Genomic DNA, 21,391 nt, shown 5'->3' with positions numbered 1-21,391 from the left:
TTCCTTCCTTCCTTCCTTCCTTCCTTCCTTCCTTCCTTCCTTCCTTCCTTCCTTCCTTCTTTTCCTTTTTCCTTCCTTTTTCTTTTTCTTTTTTTTTTTTTTTTTTAATTGATTCAGGTCACATTTCTGGGCTTTAATGAAGAAACAGATGCTGCTCATATACAGGTGTGGTCAATTTATTGAATTGGCAAAGACTGTGGGGGACTACTTAAAATTTTTGGAGACTGAAAATTTACTGTAGTGCTCAAAATTTACACTAATGTTGAGGTATCTTTGAAAGTTAAAAGATGCCATTTGAAATTAGGCATAATGGTGTCTGCTTTTATTCCAGCACTCAGGAGGCAAAGGCAGGCTGATGTTTGCATTCAAGGCCAGCCTGGTGCCAGGCTGCTCTGTACATTGTGCTCTAGGCCAAGCAGGCCTACATTGTTCCAGCTCCCACCGCCTGCCCCCACAACAAAGATGACATTTGAGATCAACTTTTGTACATTTTCACTTTCACCATTTTTACTAAGGATTCTTTTGTTGTTTTTGAGACAAGGTCTGATCACATGTCTTTGTTGTGACCTTCAACGTGTAGAAATTCTGCTGCCTCAGCTTCCCAAGTGCTGGGATAACAACTGTATGCGACCATGATTGGCTTTTGTTTATTCTTGCTATAGAAAACAGCTTTAGGTTTGGCTATTAAAATCATCTATCTTTAAGCCACAGGCCATTTTCTTGATTCTGTTCTTTATATTACATGTAACATTTATATATTTTTATGGCTTTTGTAATTTGACATTAGTAAATTTCTTGTATTTTTAGTGAAGTAGAATTGAGTATAAAAAATTAAATATGTAAAACGTCTCAGTTTTACACGTTTATAAATTTGTGTACAAATTTCTAGCCCATTTCATTTATGCATTCGTAGAGGAATTGGTATTTGAGGTTAGGGTCAATGAAGAAAAGCCTGACAATTGCAGAAATTACTGTAGATATAGTTTTTCTTTGTGCTGCTGCTGGAAAACTGGTGATTCTGCATTAGTTCCCTCTGGATAGTATGCCCGCAAACTCTGTAGTCTGTAGGGCTTGGACAGAGAAGGCATACTCTCCAGAAAAATGTCCAAATATATAGCTGGACTGCAAGGCTGATGCAGGAGCGTCACCATGACTTAGAGTCCAGACCAGCCTGAGCCACAGAGTGAGACTCTCTCAAAAACAAGACCACAATTCTTCTGGTCCTCAGGAGCTGTGGACATGACCACATTTACAGACCTCTGCTCTCTGCTCTCTGCAGGACAAACACTTGAGAGAATCTTAACCTGGAGAAAATAGTTACTAAAAACAAACAAAAAAAGGAAAGCATACAAAAAAGAAAGCTTCCCTTTAACCTTCATAAAATTCCTGAAGGCTTACTACAATACCTTCAGAAAAAGTGGACTTGTTGTTTAGAGTTAAAACTCAAGCTCTGAAGAAGAGTATTCAGTAACTAAGAATTCTGTATTAAAAACTTCAGAATCAAACCAGAGGACTTGTGTTGACAATTGCTAAAAACAATTGAATGCTAATTTTCATAGATGTGTGAGGTGCCCTGTTAGATTGATTAGGTAGCTCAATAGCAAAATGCTTAAAAGGCTATTATACTAAGTAACCCTGGTTTGCTTTATTTTTGAGTAAAAAATTTGACTATCTACAGATAAACTATATAGGTGAGCTGTTATGAAGCAGACAATTTCTTGGCCAGTACACTTCATGGGTTGTGGCTATGGACAACATTGTGGACACCTTGACAGTGTTACTGTGTAGTGTCACTCATTACTATTGCTGTTATTTAAAATTAGGATCTGGCTGCAGTTTCACTGGAACTTCCAGACCTTCTGAATTCACTTCATTTCTGCAGTCTAAGTGAAAATGAAATCATTTGTATGAAGGATATCAGTAAAACATCAGATGTAAGCAGTAGCCCTCTAAATCAGGTAACTGGTGGATCATTTCTAATCTCATTTTCAGGGCAGATTTTTACTATATTTGCTTAGTAATAGTAAACTTTCAAGTGATTGGAGCTTTTCTTGTTTTAATTCAGTCTCAAGAAAATTGTATTGATGAAAAGTCTGACTCAAAGCATTGCCAGCCTTGAAGCATAGAATAATTTTGATCATAGCTTATAAACTAAATTCCCACTTGTAAAGTTTTGTCCGTGGTTTGCAAGCACATAACTAATTTTTCAGTGACATGTTATACCATTGGGATTTTTTTGTACAGCTGGAGGGACTGCTCCTGCTTCACGGCCACCCCACAGTTGTATGTGTTGCAAGCTACATGTTCTAGAAAATGGACTTCCAGTTAACTTCTAGTTAAAGATTTTCCATGTAAAATGTTGTTTTCCTAAGATAGTCTTTAGATCAGTACTAAGTATTTTTGATAATGTATCAAAGAAAAATGCTTTGCATTTTAGGAAGTAAGATGTCTACAATTGTATGAGTAGGTTTACAGTTTGTTGAACTTATTCCAGCTATAAAGTACTGCTTTGTTCATTGTGAGGTGTAGGGATTAGAGCTGTTCCCTGCTTCCTTGATCATATTGTTCACTCATGTACACTTGCTGTATTTGCTGGTACATTAAGGTGATTAGCTGTTATATTTGCTTTCTTCTTTCAATGTTTGTATTTAAAAATACAGTGTGAATAGGGAAAACTAATGGCCTGTGTTCTTTTTTAATTAAATTTTTATTTTTTTATATTAATTATAGTTGATTTACTTTGTATCCCAGCTGTAGCCCCCTTCCTCCTTCATCTCCTCCCTGCCCCTCTCTAAGTCTACTGATAGGGGAGGTCCTCCTCCCCTTCCATCTGACCCTAGCTTATCAGGTCTCACCAGGAATGGCTGCAATGTCCTCCTCTGTGGCCTAGCTAGGCTGCTCCTCCCATGGGAAGTGCTTGTGTTCTTAATTAAAGCTGTAAGCATGATTGTAAGTTTTAATACCAGAGAAATAGAAGTTAAATGATAAGGACAGGTTTTTTGTTTTTTTTTTGTTTTTTTTTTTTTGTGATAGACGGGAAGGTGACATGCTGGGAGCTATAGGACAATGGAATAACAAGTAAATAGATTGTGGTGGCTTCCCTCAAGCATTCACAGCATAGTGGGTGAGATTGGTCAATGATTAAGACATATTACAAACATTTACAGTGATATAGAAAAAATAATTTCCCAAGAGACTAGCTTGGTGTAGTAGGTTCTATAACATTTAAGGAGATAGAGTGGGGAGAACTTGAATACATGAGAGAAAAAAGATTGGGAAGGAAAAAAAAATTAAAGTGAGATTTAAATATATATATATCTTTAGACAATTTCAGGAAATTAAATACTTAAAATCATTAAACATTACAGAATGAAGGAACCTTTTGGGATGCATGCATTGCTTGTTGTCGGCCCTCATTCCCAAGGCTTATTTCTAGGCTTCACTTCCAGATAATGTTTTATATTTAAAAGTAAAACTGATTTTTATCATCTTTTATCTCTCCCAAGAGTCATCATTCTGGAATGCTTTGTGTCATGAGAATGTCACCTACATTACCAGGACTCAGAATTGATTTTATCTTTAGTCTCCTGAGTAAATATGCTGCTGGCATAAGACACACCCTGGACACACACTTGAATCAGAAGCACCACCTTGAGACCACTGATGAAGATGATGATGATACAAACCAGTCTGTGTCTTCCATCGAGGATGACTTTGTCACTGCTTTTGAGCAGTTAGAGGAGGAAGAAAGTGCCAAGCTGTGTAATGATGGTGTGTGTGTGCCTTTTGTTGGACTTTTTTCCTAGAAATAGATTGAAGTTGAAAGTTTGGTTTTGAAGCTTTAGAGGAGACTTAATAGTTGAAACTTATTTTGAAATCTGATCCGGTTTAAACATTTTAATAGTTTTTCTTAGTACAGAGGAATTCATTTTCCTGTATATTTAAGGTCATTGTTAGCTACTTTTTAAATTTTCCTATTTCTCTTTGTAGGTAGTATTTGTTTAAGCCTTGTTTGTCATAATCTAGTATCTGGAACTTTGCTTTGTTCAAATGTCCAAACAGCTGGCAGTTATTACTAATCTTTCTAACATAAATAACAAGGAGCTGAGCTTTCCGTAGGTCATGTATCTGAAGACATAGAATAAAATGAGATTATTTTGTTAAAAGGTGCATACGTTCCCAAGTGTTATTTGGGATGAAATTTCTGTTAACTATCATAGTATAGGAAACAAAATTTATGATGTAAATATTTTGTGTTTAATGTCAGTGTTTTTTAAAGCAATTTTTTCTAGAATAATGTAAGAAATTTATTCTTTTCCTGTAGAAATAAATATTGCTACACTAAGGAGCTGGTGTGATGCTGCCTCTCAGACTACTTCAGGTCACCATTTAGGAACCCATGATTTTAAAGTGTTGGTTAATTATGGACCACAGAAGTCATTGGCTAAGCCCTCATCTTCAAGAAATGTTGTGGGACGCAGAGAAGCATCTTCTGTGAAAACATCAGTTACAACATCAGTTTCAGAGCCCTGGACCCAAAGGAGTCTCTACAGGTCGCCCAGTACTCCAGATAAAGGCAGAGGCACACAGGAGACATCCTTCCCTTCTTCTCCTGCCCACTCCTCGGAGTCTGAGTGCTCAAGCCCAAGTCCTGTGATTTTTTTGGATGAAGAGGGATATCAAAAATGTTTAAAAGCGAAACTTGAGCTGCCTGAAATTCCTGTGACACAGGATGATGTAGAGGATTCAGACTCAGAAGTGAGTGAGTTTTTTGATAGCTTTGATCAGTTTGACGAGCTAGAGCAGACTTTGGAGACTTCTTGTCCGTTTATGAGAGATCCTGTCATAGGGAAGTCCTCGCAGAAGGTAGGGCACAAACATGAAAAATCTTGTATGAATCCTCAGAAATTCAAGTTTGAGCGTCCAGCTCTTCCAGCTAATGTTAGAAAGCCAACTCCACGCAAACCCGAGTCTCCGTATGGTCACCTGTCTGATGCTCCAGATTCCCCTCGTCCAGTGATGGCCTCAGAAGACAGTGGGTTGTTTAGCCCTATTCGAGCCTCTGCTTTTAGTCCTCCTGGAAGCTGTACTCCCGCTGAATGCTTTTGTCAAACAGATATTGGTGGAGATAGGATTCATGAAAATCAGGATCCTATTTACTGCGCTTATGAAGATTATGCAAATAATCTTTCCTGTGAAGTACTAGGCTCAGTTCTTTATACCCAGTGTGCAAATGAAATGTCAGATATTAATAGTATTAAAAGAGGAGAAAATAATACTGTAGCTTTTAAGCATGGAGACTCTGATCAAAAAAATAAATGTAAAAAATCTTCAGTGATTACAGATAGCGTTCAAAAGTTTGCAGCAGATCTTGTGGGGAAAAGTTTTGGCAGTGCATTTAAAGACTTACAGAAAGGAGTTTCTTCATGTACCAATGCACTGTGCCAGTTAGCTGTCAAATTGACATCGTCTGTATTTCAGATGGCATTTAATGAACTTAGAAGGCAGTGTGCATTTTCACTGAAAGAACGAGCCATTGGTAGCCTGGCTGGTCTTTTGGTGAGTGAAGCCTTATCAAATGCCTTGAAAGATTTACAATACATGAAAAAGCAGATGTTTACAAACACAGTTGCTAGGTTTGCGGCGGACCTTGCAGAAGAGCTTGTTTTTGAAGGTATCATGGAAGTGTGTCAGTTTTCCTATCCTCCAACACCTGCATCTCCACAGTGTCAGTCATTTGACTTTGAAGACAAAGTCGTGAAGTCGTATGCCAAAGATTTATCTGAGTCTGTCATACAAGAAGCATTCATAGAGCTGTCACAGACTGATGTGACCTTCACAACAAAGGCAGCAGCTAATGTTTCTGTGGGTAATGTCAGCTACGTGAGCACAGAAAGTATAGTGCCACCTACACAGACCTTCACATGCTCATCATCTTTTAGCAGTCAAGCAATCACAATGACAAAACCAGTGCAGGAGCGTAACAAGGAATACACAGTGCAGCAGGCTTTGTTTTGTACTTCAGGAATTGTCACTTCAATACCTGTGCCCTTGGCAGGTAGTGCCCTTCTCCCGTATCATATTTCATCTACTTTGTATCAGCCCAAGTCTCACTTGTCGTCTGAGCATAGTAAATCAAATGATAATTCTACCCAAGAGCACATCACCACAGTGAGCAGTGAAGAGAAAATGGATTGTTCCAGAAATACCTGTCTACCTTCAGAACTCAATCCCCATAACCAGAATGACTTCAAACCAACCAATGGTGATATTGACATGCAGAGCCCTTCTAGTGGCCCTGTGATTATCGGCAACTTTTCTGCAGCAATGGTACATACATTAGTAAATGAAACCTTAGAGTCCATGACATCCTTCAACGGCACAAAAACTGTTGATACAAATGCTGATTATTTAACCAAAACAATAAAAGGAAAAGCCTGTCCCCTTTCCCTTTGTGACCAAGCAGCACCACAGCAGAGCAAAGCTAGTAGTAAGGACACGTTTGCTGAGCAGTTATCAAAGTCTATTATTAAACATTCCCTGGATAAAAGCAAATCAGTGCTTCCAAATATAGATAAAAAACCAGCTAGTAGGGGATGCATGCCTGTTCTTGGAGAAGAATCACAGTTGACCTTGGAGGAATCTCCCAAATCCCTTGACTTTCCAGATCATTCACCTCACTGCTCACTCTTGGCTGGAAGGTATTGTGTTCCAGAATATGGAGATTCTGTGGGTTTTGGATTTTCTTCAGAGACATTGCCACCATCTCTAATGATGACAAGTCAGAAATCTGACTTAAAGGAATCTGTGAAGGATAAGCCAGTGAAAAGGCATAATTTGAACAATACTGCACTCGAGTCCTTGTCTTTTGGACAGGAGAGCTCTTTACGTCACTCACATACTTTATCATCTGCAGTGCTTACCTGTGTAGATGGTTTGCATGTGGAAGATAAACAGAAGATCAGAGACAGAAATGGAATACCTGATACTCCTCCATCAACCCCTTTAGTGCCATCCCAGACTAGTTCTGAATGGGACATCAGAAAATTAACCAAAAAGCTCAAGGGGGAGTTAGCCAAAGAATTTGCACCTGCAACACCACCTTCTACACCTCACAACTCATCTGTTGGTAGTTTGTCTGAGAGTGGACAAAACACTATAGAAAAGGAAGAGTTCATGCTGAAACTTATGCGATCTCTTTCAGAAGAAGTTGAAAGCAGTGAGAGTGAAGAGCACCCAGAAATGAATGTGAAGTCAGAGTACTCAGGAAAGAAAATTCAGTTTGCAGAAGCGTTAGCTACACACATCATTTCTCTTGCAACTGAAGTGGCAGCCTCCCATTTAGATCATGAAATCACTCAGGATTTCAAGGTTCAAAACCCTCACTTAACTGTGCAGAGTCAAAGGAGTGTGCTGCCCGCCTCTTTAGGTCATTTGGATGAAAACATACAGATGTGCAGTTTTGCAAGTAATGTGGCAGCTGATGTCATTGCAGAAGCCGAGAAAATTGCCAAAGCTAGAAGTTGTGTGCATTTCAGGCGTGAGGGGAATGTTTGTCATGTCGAAGGTGTCCAAGGTAAAGCAGAAGAGAAGCTGGGTGTTGCATACCCAAGAGAAGTGGATCCATGTGTTCTTTCATTACCAAGTTGTATGCCAGGTCTGACATACAAGTATCCCAGTTGTGAAAGTGTGACTGATGAATATGCAGGTCATGTTATCCAAGTGTTAAAACAGGAAGGTGGCAATGGTGACTTAATCATGGATCAGTATGCCAGCAGACTGGCCTATCGGTCTGTCAAGTCAGGAGTGCAAGAAGCAGCTAAGACAGTTAAAATGAAGTGCAATTCAAAAATGTTCCCTGGGCACAATCCTCATGTGAAAATAAACAAGGAACTTTTGATGTTCTCAAATAAAGAGCATCACAAAGAAGTAGATAAAAAGAGACAAAGAAAAAGAAATGGTGGCCATCTTTGCAGATACCAAATGTATGAAAGGATACAGGATCCATGTAGAAATGAACTCTCTGAACTGTATAGTTTTTCAGCCTCTCTTGCTAGCAGCATAACAAGAGATGCGAAGAAACAGCTGACAGCACCTACAGTTGATTTGCGAAAATCCTCAACAGATTGTTGTCATTTTGAAAAATCTGGATGTGTTAACAAGAATGAGAATAGTATTGAACCAGAATTTTTGAAGTCTCGTCAATCTTTGAAAAACTATGGATTTTGCCAGAATACAGGCAACTTAAGGGGACATGATTGTAGAGAGAATGCTCAATCTATAGAACAGTATGCTAGAAAAGTAGTGGGGGACACTTTAGAGCCAAGTTTAGGACCTGCAGTTTTCCATGTTTCAGAGACTACAACATCAGCAGATAGGATTACTCATGCAGAAAAATTGTCACCTCTTATAAATGAAGCTTGCAGATACTGTGACCTTAAGGACCTTCATGGTTGCACCAGAAATCCTGCTCAGCCTCTTTCAAAACAGAGTCCGTGTGCTAGTACTAAGCCAGCTTCACATTCAAAACTTAGTAGCATCCATCAGAAATCAAGAATTTTTCATCTTGATGTGCCTCAAATTCATGTTAATCTTGATAAAAGGGCAGTGCTTGCAGAGAAGATAGTTGCAGAAGCTATTGAAAAAGCAGAGAGAGAGTTGAGCAATGCCAGTTTGGCAATTGATAGTGGAATTGGACAAGATGGCATTAGCTTTGCTGAGAGCCTTACCACAGAAATCATGTCAACAGCTATGACAAATGCTGGGCATGCTGTTAGCAGGTAGGTTTCAAATTTTCTGTGGGGTCTTGTGATAAAATGAAAAGTTGACTTTGTTCTATATGTCTTAGGTTCTGTTCATAAAAGTCTGTTTATTTTCATCCTAACTTAACAAAAGATTTCTCTGATGCATTTGTGTACGGCTTCATATCCTCTACATGATTTTCATGTGAAATCTTTGTTTTCCCAGTCCCTTTTGAGGGACATTATTATTTATTTACAGGACTGGAAGATGAGAGTTAGAGAACAAAATAACCTCAATTCACAGAACTAAGAAGCAGGTAAAATAGAATTAAAAAAAAAAAAACTGATGAATTTCATGAAAGAAGGTAGACTGGTATCTTTACCACTCTGAGGTTAAAATCTGTTCTGTGGTTAAAACAGCTTTTCTACATGTGGCTTTGGATATTTTTATTTTTCCTCCCCTATCATAGCAGCTTCCTAAGAGGAAACTAGGTGGACGTTCTCTAAGCCCTCAGTCTCAGAACTTAGCAAATTACTTTACTATTCATTCTTCAGAATATTCATTTTTCTTCCTTATACCTGGCCAGTAAAGCACCCTGAGTTCTTCCTTAAGCTCATTTTTTATGCAGGCTGATATTTGCACAGACTCTTCTCTATTGTACTTCTGCTCTTGTGTCTCTTCTAGCAGTCATTCCAGGCTTATGTAAGTACTGCAGAGTCCACTCAAGTTATATACAATTCTGCTTCACATTCTGTAAAGTTAAAATGATTTGAGGTTGAAGAATAATCAATAGTGAATAATCAATCGATTATTCACTAAGCTATTAACTGAATTGTTTCATTAATATTCCTTTTCTCATAAATGTTTGATTAATGGAAGTAATCATAATAGTAGAATATGAAATAGAATGTCACAAACCCATAATGCTTACCAGGGTGCCATATGAATATCAAATAGGAAGCATAGGATAGTGGAATTTTACAACGATAATATGTCTTGACTTTATTTTTCAATTGCTATGAGGCCAATTGCCTACCAGTCATTATAAACCTTCCTTTTAACCTCCTGTGAGTCATTTTCTTTAAAAAAAAAAAAAAAGTGGTAGGTAACAGGAAAAAGTGTTAAGTAAAGTTGTGGTGTAAGATGGCTGTGTTTGTAATGCCCAGCTTAACTGAATTGTTAAATCCTAAATACAAATGGAGAATTGCTTAAAAAGCGGGGAAGGAGGTTCTGGGCTTATTTTAGCTTTTAGGGATATAAAAGAAACTGAAACAGGCAAAAAAAAATTATGTGTGCTTTAAGAGCTTATAGTAGAATAAGAGAGACAACAGATAAATGAGCTGAAAAAGGGCAACAATGGACATGCTAATGTAGACAGGCAAAAGTCCAAGAGGCCTCTACCCTACACAAAGAACTACAAGCAGCTAAGGAATGCTGAGAGTGGGAGATACAGTCTTCCCCAGGGAAGGGTATACTAATTGGTCATGCACTAATAAATGGTCATGAAACATACAACGAATATTATTTAGACTAAACAGGTCCTATATCTGTATATACAGACACACACACATATATACACATACACATAAAACGAATTAAAGAATTAAAAAAGAGGTCATGAATTTGAAAGAGAACAAGAAAGGCATATATGGGATGAGTTGGAGGGAGAAAGGAGAAGGGGAAATGATGTAATTATAATTAAAAAAAAATACATGTACATGTTATTAGCAGAGATGAACAAGAGCTGTTGGGGCTGGCCTGCATTTTTGGATTGGGTAGTAGAGAAACAATACTAACAGAATAACATCACAACCAAGAAGCAAAAGTGAAGATAGAATATTTAGTGATGGGAACCTGGGTCTGCTGGGTTCTAGGCAGAGGGGTGGGATTGCATGTGTGTGTTGCTCTAGAGTGATTCGGGGGATGGTAGGTGAGAAAGTGGACATTATGAGGGAGCCAGCTTATACATATATTACTGCTTTGAAGCAGTGGAAGGTTTTAATCAGAAAACTGATAGGTTTTTTTTGCTTCATGCTTAAAGTATCACTGTTTAGAACTGTGTTGAATGTATACAGATGGAGCAATTAGTATTATTCCTCTAAATGGACTTTTTTTACCATCTCATAAAAATATGAATGTCCCTTTGTTTAAAAAAAATTTAATGTAGCCTTGGCTGTCCTAGAACTATGTAGACCAGGCTAGCCTTGAACTCACATCTATCTCCCAAGTGTTGGGACATCAGTCTTTGCTTTATGACTCATGTTCTGAAGAGACTTGTCTAGTTTGAATATAGGCTTGGTTGACACAATTAGAATTTCAAACTCTTTCTTGTTCTAAACGCCAGAAGGAGGCTCTTTTAGATGCAAATGAAGGTACTATTTTTACAGGACAGATGTGCTTACAACTTGTAGTAAGGTATACTTCTGTTAGTGTCCTGCTGGAAGTGTGAACTGCTCTAAACAGAATGTAGACAACCATATGCAAAGATGTCTCCCAAGTAGCAGAGCTGGTCCTGCTGTCTAGTCTTCAGTTTCATTATTTGCAGATGCCATGAATGTTCAGGGTGTGACTGGGAATGTAATTTTGTAGCATCATCTTTATCATCTTACATTCTCATCAGAATCTGTGATGTTTCAATTATTTAAATTATTACCATGTGCTCTTTTCTTAGTTCAAAAGAAATAGAAGATTTTCAGTTAACTGAGTCATTTGGCAGCCAACAGATGAATCTCAGTGTTGGTGAGGACAGCACGGGTAGCTGGTCCAACTTAAGTTTTGAGGATGACCATCAAGATGAAAGCAGCAGTTTTCATCATCTCAGTGAAAGGTAACAATGATTTTACAGTTAATTGTGTGATAAAGGTCTTTAGACTTGAGTGAACAACGGCTTTATGTGATTATTAGAAAAGTCTGAATTTGGAAATCTGTTTATATTTCCAGCATTATTTTATTGTTCACAGTGCATCTTTTTTGTTGTTTTTACTTTAATTCTTTTTGAGGGGTATAGCCCAGGCTGATCTTGAGGTTAAGTTTCTCTTTCAGGCTTCTGGGGGCTGGATTATAGGCTTGTGGGTTGTATTGCCATGCTTGGCTTCTGAATGGTTTAGACATATACTAAATACAGTAGGGAGCAGAGCTAATGTTCTTTGGGTTTGCTGAAAGCTGACTTGAGAAAATATTATAATACTGTATTTTATTTAAATTTTAAGCTTTTCTGGATGTTATATGAGTATAATTTATCACTTTAAAGGGCATACTTTTTTCATTAGTGAGAAAAAAAAGTCAGGTATCTAAAAAAAGGTATCATGATAGTCCTATAGTTTTCTTGATACAAGCTAAAATAAGTAGTATCTTTAGGGACGGGAAGAGAGGGTCCTTAGACTTCTGTTAGTAACAAAATAGTGAGCATTTATGTAGCTTCTTAGATTGAAGATACATTGAATTTGTGATAAAATAGAGTTTTGTATACCTGAAGACATTTACTTTGCATGTGAATTTTCTTAGTTAACATTGTTCATAACAGTGAACTTTGAAATATTTTATTGTGATTGTTTCTTACATTCTCACCTCTGCCTAAAGGCATTCCTGGCTAGCTCATGAATTCCTGTAAACTATTTGTCCATATTAACTGATAATTGGAATAATAAGTAACAGTCCACAGTTGGAGCGGAGGGAAGGAGAAGTTCTCAGAATACTTCTACCAGGAGGTATGCATGGAAAGGACCGTGTGTGGTTCCTGCTGACCTAAATGCTTGAAATATGCTTGCTAAGAGAGGGAAGGAAGAGTGGGAAGTTGGAGGAGAGGGGGAGGTGGCATAAGGAAGCAGATACCCTCTGAGCAGTTAGAGCACATCACCCTAGCCTAAGGCTTAGAGGGTTTGTTCTGTACTTGGACACATCTCCCCCCCTCCCTTTTTGTGGTTAAAATCTGTGTTTCTTATTCAATTGGGATGCAAAAATAATAGTCTTAAAATGGGTACAGTAGAACATGGTCACAAATCATGATTTTCCCTATCTGGAATACTATATTAACATGTTAAGTTTTTTCTCATAAGAAAAAGACACTTCTAAGATCTCGGCAAAGGTGGCATTGCTGCCTAGAACAGTTAAACTGGGGAAAAAGCCAGTGGTCTTAAGAGGATTTGTAGAAAGCTGAGTAACCAGAGAGGGTTAACTGATTTGTTGTGGGGGGGGGCATTTTACTGGGCTGTAGCCTTCATTCTGCCTGTAGCAGTAGTTTATTGGTGTGACTCAGAGAGAAGGCTGAAATGACATCCCCATAAACAGAAGGCTGAGACCAGAATAATTATACCTCATAGGAACAAATGCATTTAGGGTTAAGAAATTAATTCTGTGAACCCAGGTAGCACATCTGGCTTGAGAGGGTTTAGTCAGAAAAGGTCTGTTCCTCACTTGTCACTTGTCAGAGTGAGCTAGTGCTCCTGCAGTGGTTTTAAGGTGTGGGCACGAAGCAGCTCTTGGGACTCATGCAGGGTTGATAGTGTGCTTGCTGAACACAGGTTTCCAGAACCTCACCTCCAGGGATTGACTCATCAGGCCTGCCAGGGTACCCGAGAAACCTCTTAGTGACTGTACTGCGAGTGTTTGGACACACATGAGAGAGGTAGCTTTACAAGTTACTTCCTTTGGTGACTTTTGCTTTGGGTACTGGTCTTTCAGGCGCAGAGATCAGGTGAGCAATAAGCACCTTGAACTTTCATTTTAAATTGGAAGTTTAGTAAAGAGTATCATTTTTAAAAATTAGATTTAAAAAGGGTTTAGGAGATATGTATAATTGATCACAAAGAGAGCTGCCCTGTGCATGCGAATTTCTTAAATATTTTAAATAGTTTGTGACATTTTGAAGTGAATGTATTAGAGGCAAGTGTGATGTTTTATGTCTGTAATCATCTGGAGGCTGAAGCAGTGCTGTAAGTTCAAGGCTAGCTTGGGCAATTTAGCAAGACCCTGTCTCAACAAACAAACAAATAACTATCCCCCAAACCCCCAAAAATTTAGAGTTGAAAAGTTATAGCTCATGGTAGAGTACTTGCCTGCATGGCTTAGATTCACTTCCCAGCATATCACATGTATAAATTTATATGTACATAAGAGAGGAGGCCAGACTTTGACAGCTCTTGAGATACTTTTTTTTAAAATCAGAATATATAGTAGTCTGGGTAGGAATCAAAGCCACAAAAAAGAATCTCAGCATTTAATTAGCACTGCCTTCAGGGTACACCTGCCGTAGGAATAGACTATGAGAAGACGCAAGTGGAGGTGGCACAGTAGTTTAGGAATGGAAAAGGAAACCTGTTAAGTAAAGAAAATAGGCTTTATGTTGGCTCAAGATAGGCTGATCATCCTTTGCAGTTTACTTGTGTGTTCTGGTATAATCACTAAACAGTAACTCCTTCCATTTTGAGAGTGAGCTGCTTAGGGGAAGCAGTCTTAGAGGCAGCTAAAACACTTAGAGGTAGGTGGTATTCTGTAAGTGACTGTATCCAATCCGAACCACCTTGAAAAGCAGGAGCAAGATGAGGTTAGAAAGATTTTTCCATTTTATTCTTTATGTTACTTAGATGTTACTTCTCGAATTCATCTAAAGTTTAAATACTGGATTTTTATTACTAATGAGATTGAAAAGTTATTGTTAATAGAATATGCGTAAGGATTTTAATTGTGTCTTTCTTTAGAAAATCATTTTCTTAATGTAGATAAGATTTGAAGTCACTAATTCTCTCTTTTTGTTTATAGTTCTCTATTTGTTGTGTGCTACTGTATTTTCTGTGTTTTAGTTTGTCTAAAGACAGACTGATGGTAAAACTCTGGATTTCTTTTTGATTTTATAATAAAACTATATTTGTTTGAAAAGATGGCTTAGTTTTACTTTAATGCATTGTAATTTCTGAAGCTTGATACTGTTAAAGTGAAAATGGATAAGTAATTTATTTGGGAATGTTTAGAAACTACCTAGAACTTTAGATAATTGTGACTTTGGTTACCTTGACCACACTTACTGATTCGCAAAAAATGAGTTCATGTTGAAGAACCAAAATTTAGGTTTGTATAGATGATAAATTATAATTGACTAGCTGATAATGGGAAGTAAAGCTGCTTATCCCTGCAAACTAATGTGCTTACTAATTATTTTAATAATTAGGAATGATTAGAATTTTTAAGTTGCATGTTGAAAATTTTAATCTGCAAAGTAGCTTATTTTGTTTTTAAGTACGGTTGCCCCCCCCCCCCCACAGTGCTTTGCTGCAGCTGTAGAACACTCGCACTCTTCTTTTGGCTAGGCAATGTAGGAAGTTGGGGCTGTGTGGGGCTTCGGTGACTAGCCAGCCAGACAGAGGTGTTGCTTATGGAAGCCTTGCTTAGTCTAGCTTTCTTCCAAAGAGAACATGTGCTATTTGCCACCTGCTTACTATGTGTAAGGTAAGAAATAAAGAAAATTGGAATAGTGATGTAATGAGCTCAGAAGGCAGGCTCTGTTGGAGACAGTTTGCCCGACACATTATCATTATTTTGTACTGTTCAGGAATCTCAGAAGACCTCAACTTTGGTCTTTCTTCTTTTTTAAATATTATCCAAACCAAGGAGTAGGAAAGTGTATTGCCTTTCTTGTTCTTGTTAGATATAAATTACATGTTAAGGTTTGCTGTGAGATATTAACTTTATCATGCAGTCATTTTCCATCCCGAAAGTTCTGTTGTCTTAATCTGAAAAATAAACATAAGGTTATAATGATGCCATGATATTTTGAGGACAATGAAAAGACTCCCTCGTCTCCAGCCCCGCCCATTCTCCTTCATGGAATAGCAGTGACAGTCTCGTGTCCCCTCTGGATGCTCCACTCCACTGTGGCAGCTTAGGACTGAAGCTGTCCCAAGGAAGCACAGGTGCTCTTCACTATGCATTTGCTAGTTCAGCTCTGTTCTTTTCTCCCTCCAGCAGTAATGGTAACAGCAGTAGCTGGAGCAGTCTTGGTTTAGAAGGAGATTTGTATGAGGACAATTTATCCTTTCCAACATCAGACAGGTTGGTCCAGTTTAGACACTTAAAAACTCATGAGTCTTTCACCACTAATGCATGATGTCATTATTCTTAAGAGAGCCAATATATATCAACCTGCTTTTCTCCTGAATTTTGACATGATTCTGCTGGATACGTTTACATCTAATGAAAATTTCAGCTAGCTAAAATATCACTGACATCTAATTGCAACATGTGTGACTGTTTGCATGGGTTGCTTTGCTTGCTATTTTTCATTCTACCAATGATTTCATTAAAAAGAGCTTGCTTCCTACAGGATTTCTGTTGGTTTGGTTTGGTTTTGTTTGTCGATATAGTTTAATTTCATATATAATAAAAGTATAGGAAAATTGTTTTAAAACATTAAATGACATTAGTAGAAACAGTAGTACTTCATTTTTATGACATTGTATGATATTCAGATAGCATATTACTTAAAACCAAATAACATTTCACCTTAATTTGGAGTTGCTTGGCTATAAGTGTCATGCTAAGGTAGGGCTTCTGTAGGTATCATGTGCACTTCAGATTTTAACATGAAATAATGTGAGAAGCAAAGCTTCCTTTTGATTGCCATTTTCTCCTTTCTAAATTTCATATGTCATATTGTAACTTTTCATTCCTGCTACTTTTCTGAGACGTGGTTTTAATCCATTACTAATTAAACTTTTTTTTTTTAAACTACTTCTGTTGTTTTCTTTGAAAAGTGATGGAGCAGATGATAGAGATATCGGACAGGAGGATGGTGTGGAAGGTTAGTCACAGCTTGCTTCTCTAAGCCTTTGTTTTTGTGTGTTCTGTGGTCTGCTGTTTATGCCTCTTTTACAGATAAGCTTTGCAATATTGATGTGAAGCATCACAAGTTGCCCTGTCTCAGAAACAAACCATTTGAGGAAGAAGCTTAGGGGGCATTTTTCTTTTCACAATTTATGCCTAAAATCCTCTCATGTTACAAAATTAATTTATTGTAATTACAGCATATCATTTTTTTTTTTTTTTTTTTTTTTTTTTTTTTACTCTGTGTTAGTTACTTTTTTGTGGCTGTGACAGAATTCTTGAAAAAAGGGAAGGAATTTCATGCAGGGAGGGCATGACAGTGGGAACTTTTGGCTGGAGGAAGGACAGGCAAGAAACCAACAGGAGCAGATGGGCTGCAGTCCTCCAAGGCCCATCCCTAGTGACCTACCTCTCTCAGACCCCAAGTAGTAATGTTTTCACAGTGACCCAAAACAGTGCTGCTTAGCTGGGGATCAGGGTTCACTTAAACTGTAAACCTCCTATTTTCCTTCAAATTAGTGACTTGAAGATTTGATACTGTTGTCAAGCTTACATGAGACAAAAAGCGAACATGGAAAGGCACTTTAAATACCCCACTTCCCTCTTCCACTTCTAAGTCTGTGCTCACACATGTACATGTTTAAAGGCAATAGCCTTCCTTCAGGGAACAGAGTTCTTACTATGTCAGCACTAGATATCTTTGGATGCAGAGTTTTGAACATAGTTTGTGATCATAATTCATGTATTAGATATCCAAGTGAGCCTAGTGACTTCATTCAGGTCAAACCCAAGTTTTTGTTGTATTCAGATAGGTTTAGAATGTCCTCTTCAGATCTTACTTTTTTTTAAAGTATGAAGTGATAATACTTTCTATAAAACAGCACATTTAAATTAAAAATACTGTTTAGTTATTTTTGAACTAGTGAAATTTTGTTGTTTCTTTTGAAGTAGGAAACCTGAGGGCTAGAGATGGCCTGGTGTGTTCTCTGTTGGGAGTTCAACCCTCTACCTTCATGCCAAAGTCGCAGGCACTGAGAAAATGTTGAAGAGAATTTCGTCAGATATAGGGTATAACTGCTGAATTTTCAGCCAGTATATCCATAGTATTCTTCTTCTGGGAAGTTACAATCAGCTCTTAAGTTAAAACTCTCAGAGTTAAGATTATTGCTATTTAAAAATTTTTAAATTGGTGCTGTATGTGCAGGTGTGTGCATAGTTGTCAACACATGAATGCCGCTAGTCATGTATCTCACATGGAGTCAGTTTTCTCCTTCTACCATGTGGGCCCTGAGATTTGAACTCAGGTTTTTCAAACCTGGCAGCAGTGCATTTGCCAGATGAGCCATTCCACTAACCCAGATTATTCTTTATATTTTTAAAGATTTATTTTTATTTTATGCAAATAGATACTTTGCTTACATCTGTCTGTGCAGTACCCAAGAAGGCCAGAAGAGGGCATCAGATTCTCCTGGAACTGGATTTACAGCAGGTTAAGAGGTGCCATGTGGGTGCTGGGTGTCGAATCTAGCTCCTCTGCCAGAAGAGCCAGTACTCTTAACTACTAAATCATTTTTCCAGTCCTTACAGTAGATTTTAGAGTTAGTGATAGTCTAGGTAGTTTTCTTTATTTTTGTTCATTAATGTTTTGGCCTTTGAAAGTCGTAACTTCTCCCTAATAACACTCAGGAATCTAATTATTCCCAAGGCTATCCATGTATTATTGCTTACCTAACTCTGCTGAGGAGTGATTAGGAGAAGGAATACAGTTAATATAATAGAATAATTCATGGAAAGAGTTTATGAGTAGGCCCCTGAGATTTTTTTTTTCTGTTAATAATGTAGAAATCAGGAGGTCAGTTATATGCAAATTCATCATTCCTCAGCTCTTGGGATGATAGGCATCTTACACATATCAAGTTAGAGCAAACTTTGAAATTTGTTCCATTAGAAGGTAGATTGGTTTATAGTTACAAAAAGCCTCAATATTAGAGAATTCCTATAACAAATATCTGCTTTTAAAACTATCCTTCGTTCCTTTTTATTTATTTATATTTTGTTTAGGTGGTATCAGAAGTTTCCCATCAGGCCAAGCAAACTGCAGGATCTAACCAAGGAAATCCTAGCAATGTAGAGAAGCACTAACTGACCTAGCGTCCAGCCCCAGGCACAATGACCTAGCATCCAGCCCCAGGCACAATGCAGCCTTTACTAAGGGCATCAGATACTGTCTTGTTCTATAGTATATCAGACCTCCTTTAAAACAAACAAACATATACAAACCATTTACCAAGGTAAAATTTTATGTTTAGCATACAAAGTGATTGATGGATTTCATGTGTTGTTTTCTGAATATATATCATTATACATTCCTCTTGCTTATCTCCATCTCCACTGCCCCTCATCCCCCAGGCTTCCCTCTTTCTCCTAACATGATAGTCTTTCCTTCTGCTCATGTAACATGACTGAAATTAGCCTAGCTCTCCACCCCCAACCCCCATAACATTTTTTTTTCTTTCCTCTCAGGGGTCTTCCTTGTACTTTCATGACCCGCACAAACACACATGTGTATATGTGTATATACATATGTAAATGTAGATTCTGTGTATAAAAGAGAACATACCCAGACCTACTTTTGACTGAGACTTATTGTCACAAAGGGAGAGAAAAGATGAATTTTTGAGAATAACATGGATCAGAATTTTTACCCTAAAAATAGAGGGCTAACACAAATTCTAAAAAATGATTAATGGTGGTCTAGAGTACCTTATATATTATACTAGAAAAATATCCCTCAACAATTAAGAATCTACCAACATTTCCATTATTAGTACATCCTGGCTTGAGGACTGTCAGTATGCCTGTTGTAGAAATCAAATCAAGGTTGGATTTAATATTTACTATTGATACATTTTTTAGTTAAACAGTGGTTATTCTAAACAGCTGTATAACCAAATCACCACACAGAGACTAGGATTTATTTAATTAACCTAGAGCACAATGCTGGGCAATAGTTACTCCATCCTAAACTTCCAAGTCCACATAGTTTCCTACCATTCAGACTCACCCATTGTACTTGCATTTAGTGATATCTTAAGTCCGGTTCATTTCTCCACATGATTCCAAGACCTGCCTTCCAGATTCTTCTCCTCCCTCTTCTCCTTCCTTCCTTTTCCTCCCACTCTGGACCAGGATGTCCCACCCTGTCCTCTCCATTGCTCGGCATTGTTGTTGGTTGTTTTAATTGACAGTGTAGAGAACAAATGGTGGCATGTTTACACAAACTTGAGACAGGTGATGCTTAGAATAAGCATCATAATGCAATATCTGGATTGAAACCAGATAGTGGGGGAGAGAAATCAGCATTTGAATGAACAAGGGTCAATTGTATACATTCCAAAAGAACATAATACCCACACATGCCCTAGATATGTCTTGTACTCAGTCATCCCTAAGTGGGAGTACTGGCTAACAGGACATTGGTTCTGTCTTCCAGGTAGGATATCTCCTTTGTATTGAAACATCATTCTCGTTAACAAGAAAGTAAAACTTGAGAGAAGTGCCAATTTACTCCAAACAGTATTTTACATTGTGCCATCAGTAAATGGTCAAAGTTATTTCTTTGTTTTAGCATTATTTCATCCTTAAGAAATGCTTTATTTAACATTATAATATAGTTAAGTAAAGCATTTACTGGATGCTTAAATTGAAATCAGAGTTTTGAAAATTGATTTGATGAATTTCACCTTATATTGTTTAAATTGACTACTAGATCTGCAGCAAAATGGAAAGACTCTGCTAATTATGAACATTGACATGGAGCCAGGAGCAGTAGATCCTCAGCTAAGGATTATTCTTCAGTGGCTCATTGCCTCCGAGGCTGAAGTGGCAGAACTTTATTTCCATGACTCTCCAAAGAAGGAGTTTATATTAGTAAGTACCTCCCGTCTAGAGTGGCTGTGAGGAAACATTAACACTGTTGTGATAATCTGTACCACTTTGTTGGTTTAGCAAAATGCTTGTTTATTGCAGAATATTAGTACATCGCCATGGAGTCTCACAGTTGGGTTCAGGGGTCAGCTCTGCCACTTTCTAGTAGGTATGACCTTGGGCAGATGAGTCAGTGAAGGTCTCAGTTTCCTTAGTTGCATGTGGGATTAGCAGCTTATTGACTTACCTTGCAGGTTTGTGAGGATTAATGATAATATTATAAAAAGCAGGTAATTGATCTAATACCCTAACCTTAGAAGTTAGATGTCAGTAATAATCAGCTAATGAATTCTTAAAGATCCAGCTATTTTATTTCCCAGATTCATAATTGTACCTAATTGATTAGATCTTTCTCAGTCTTCATGCAGATGGAAGGTGGGTATTATGAAAAACAATATTAGGTTAGATAAGATACTTTTCTTAGGCAAGGTGGGTAATAGCAAATGTAGAAGGACTTGGGGACACTGCATCCTTCATACAGTTAGTGAGACTCTAAGGCGGTGAAGCTGCGGTGGGAAAACTGTCTGACAGTTTCCCAAAATGCTGAGTGCAATATTAACATGTTACCCAGTATTGCACTGCTCAGTGTGCACTTGAGGGACATGAAATTGTGTGTACCCAAAACCTGTGCAGAAATGTCCATGGCAACATTATTCATGGAAGACATGACCTAGGAATGTTAGCCTTGGTGGTACAGGCCTATCATTCTAGCACACTGGAAGCAGAAGCAGGAGAATTACTATGTTTGAGTACATGTAGTCTCATTGATGAGTTCTGAGAGAGTCAGGAACTCTTATACATACATACATACATACATACATACATACATACATACATACATACATAC

The 21,391-nt window shown here is 37.8% G+C and overlaps 1 protein-coding gene across 4 annotated transcripts in view; it reads left to right on the top strand.

Moving 5' to 3' along the window:
• Positions 1–21,391, top strand: part of Akap11 (A-kinase anchoring protein 11) — a 46,913-nt gene that overhangs the window by 20,509 nt on the left and 5,013 nt on the right. The window contains exons 4-11 of one of the 4 annotated variants that reach the window (XM_055609604.1): positions 118–165; positions 1,824–1,958; positions 3,507–3,771; positions 4,325–8,780; positions 11,414–11,569; positions 15,703–15,786; positions 16,488–16,534; positions 20,327–20,487. In XM_055609604.1, the coding sequence (XP_055465579.1) occupies positions 118–165; positions 1,824–1,958; positions 3,507–3,771; positions 4,325–8,780; positions 11,414–11,569; positions 15,703–15,786; positions 16,488–16,534; positions 20,327–20,487 (5,352 nt within the window). Of the gene's footprint in view, positions 1–117; positions 166–1,823; positions 1,959–3,506; positions 3,772–4,324; positions 8,781–11,413; positions 11,570–15,699; positions 15,787–16,487; positions 16,535–20,326; positions 20,488–21,391 lie in introns of all 4 variants that reach the window. The other 3 variants (XM_055609603.1, XM_055609605.1, XM_055609606.1) reach the window with 3 other exon arrangements.

Source organism: Psammomys obesus, unplaced genomic scaffold, assembly GCF_907164565.1.
Source record: "Psammomys obesus unplaced genomic scaffold, mPsaObe1.curated_primary_1811, whole genome shotgun sequence".
NCBI classification, from domain to species: domain Eukaryota; kingdom Metazoa; phylum Chordata; class Mammalia; order Rodentia; family Muridae; genus Psammomys; species Psammomys obesus.
The sequence above is the reverse complement of the archived record's forward strand: the minus strand, read 5'-3'. Positions and strand labels throughout refer to the sequence as shown.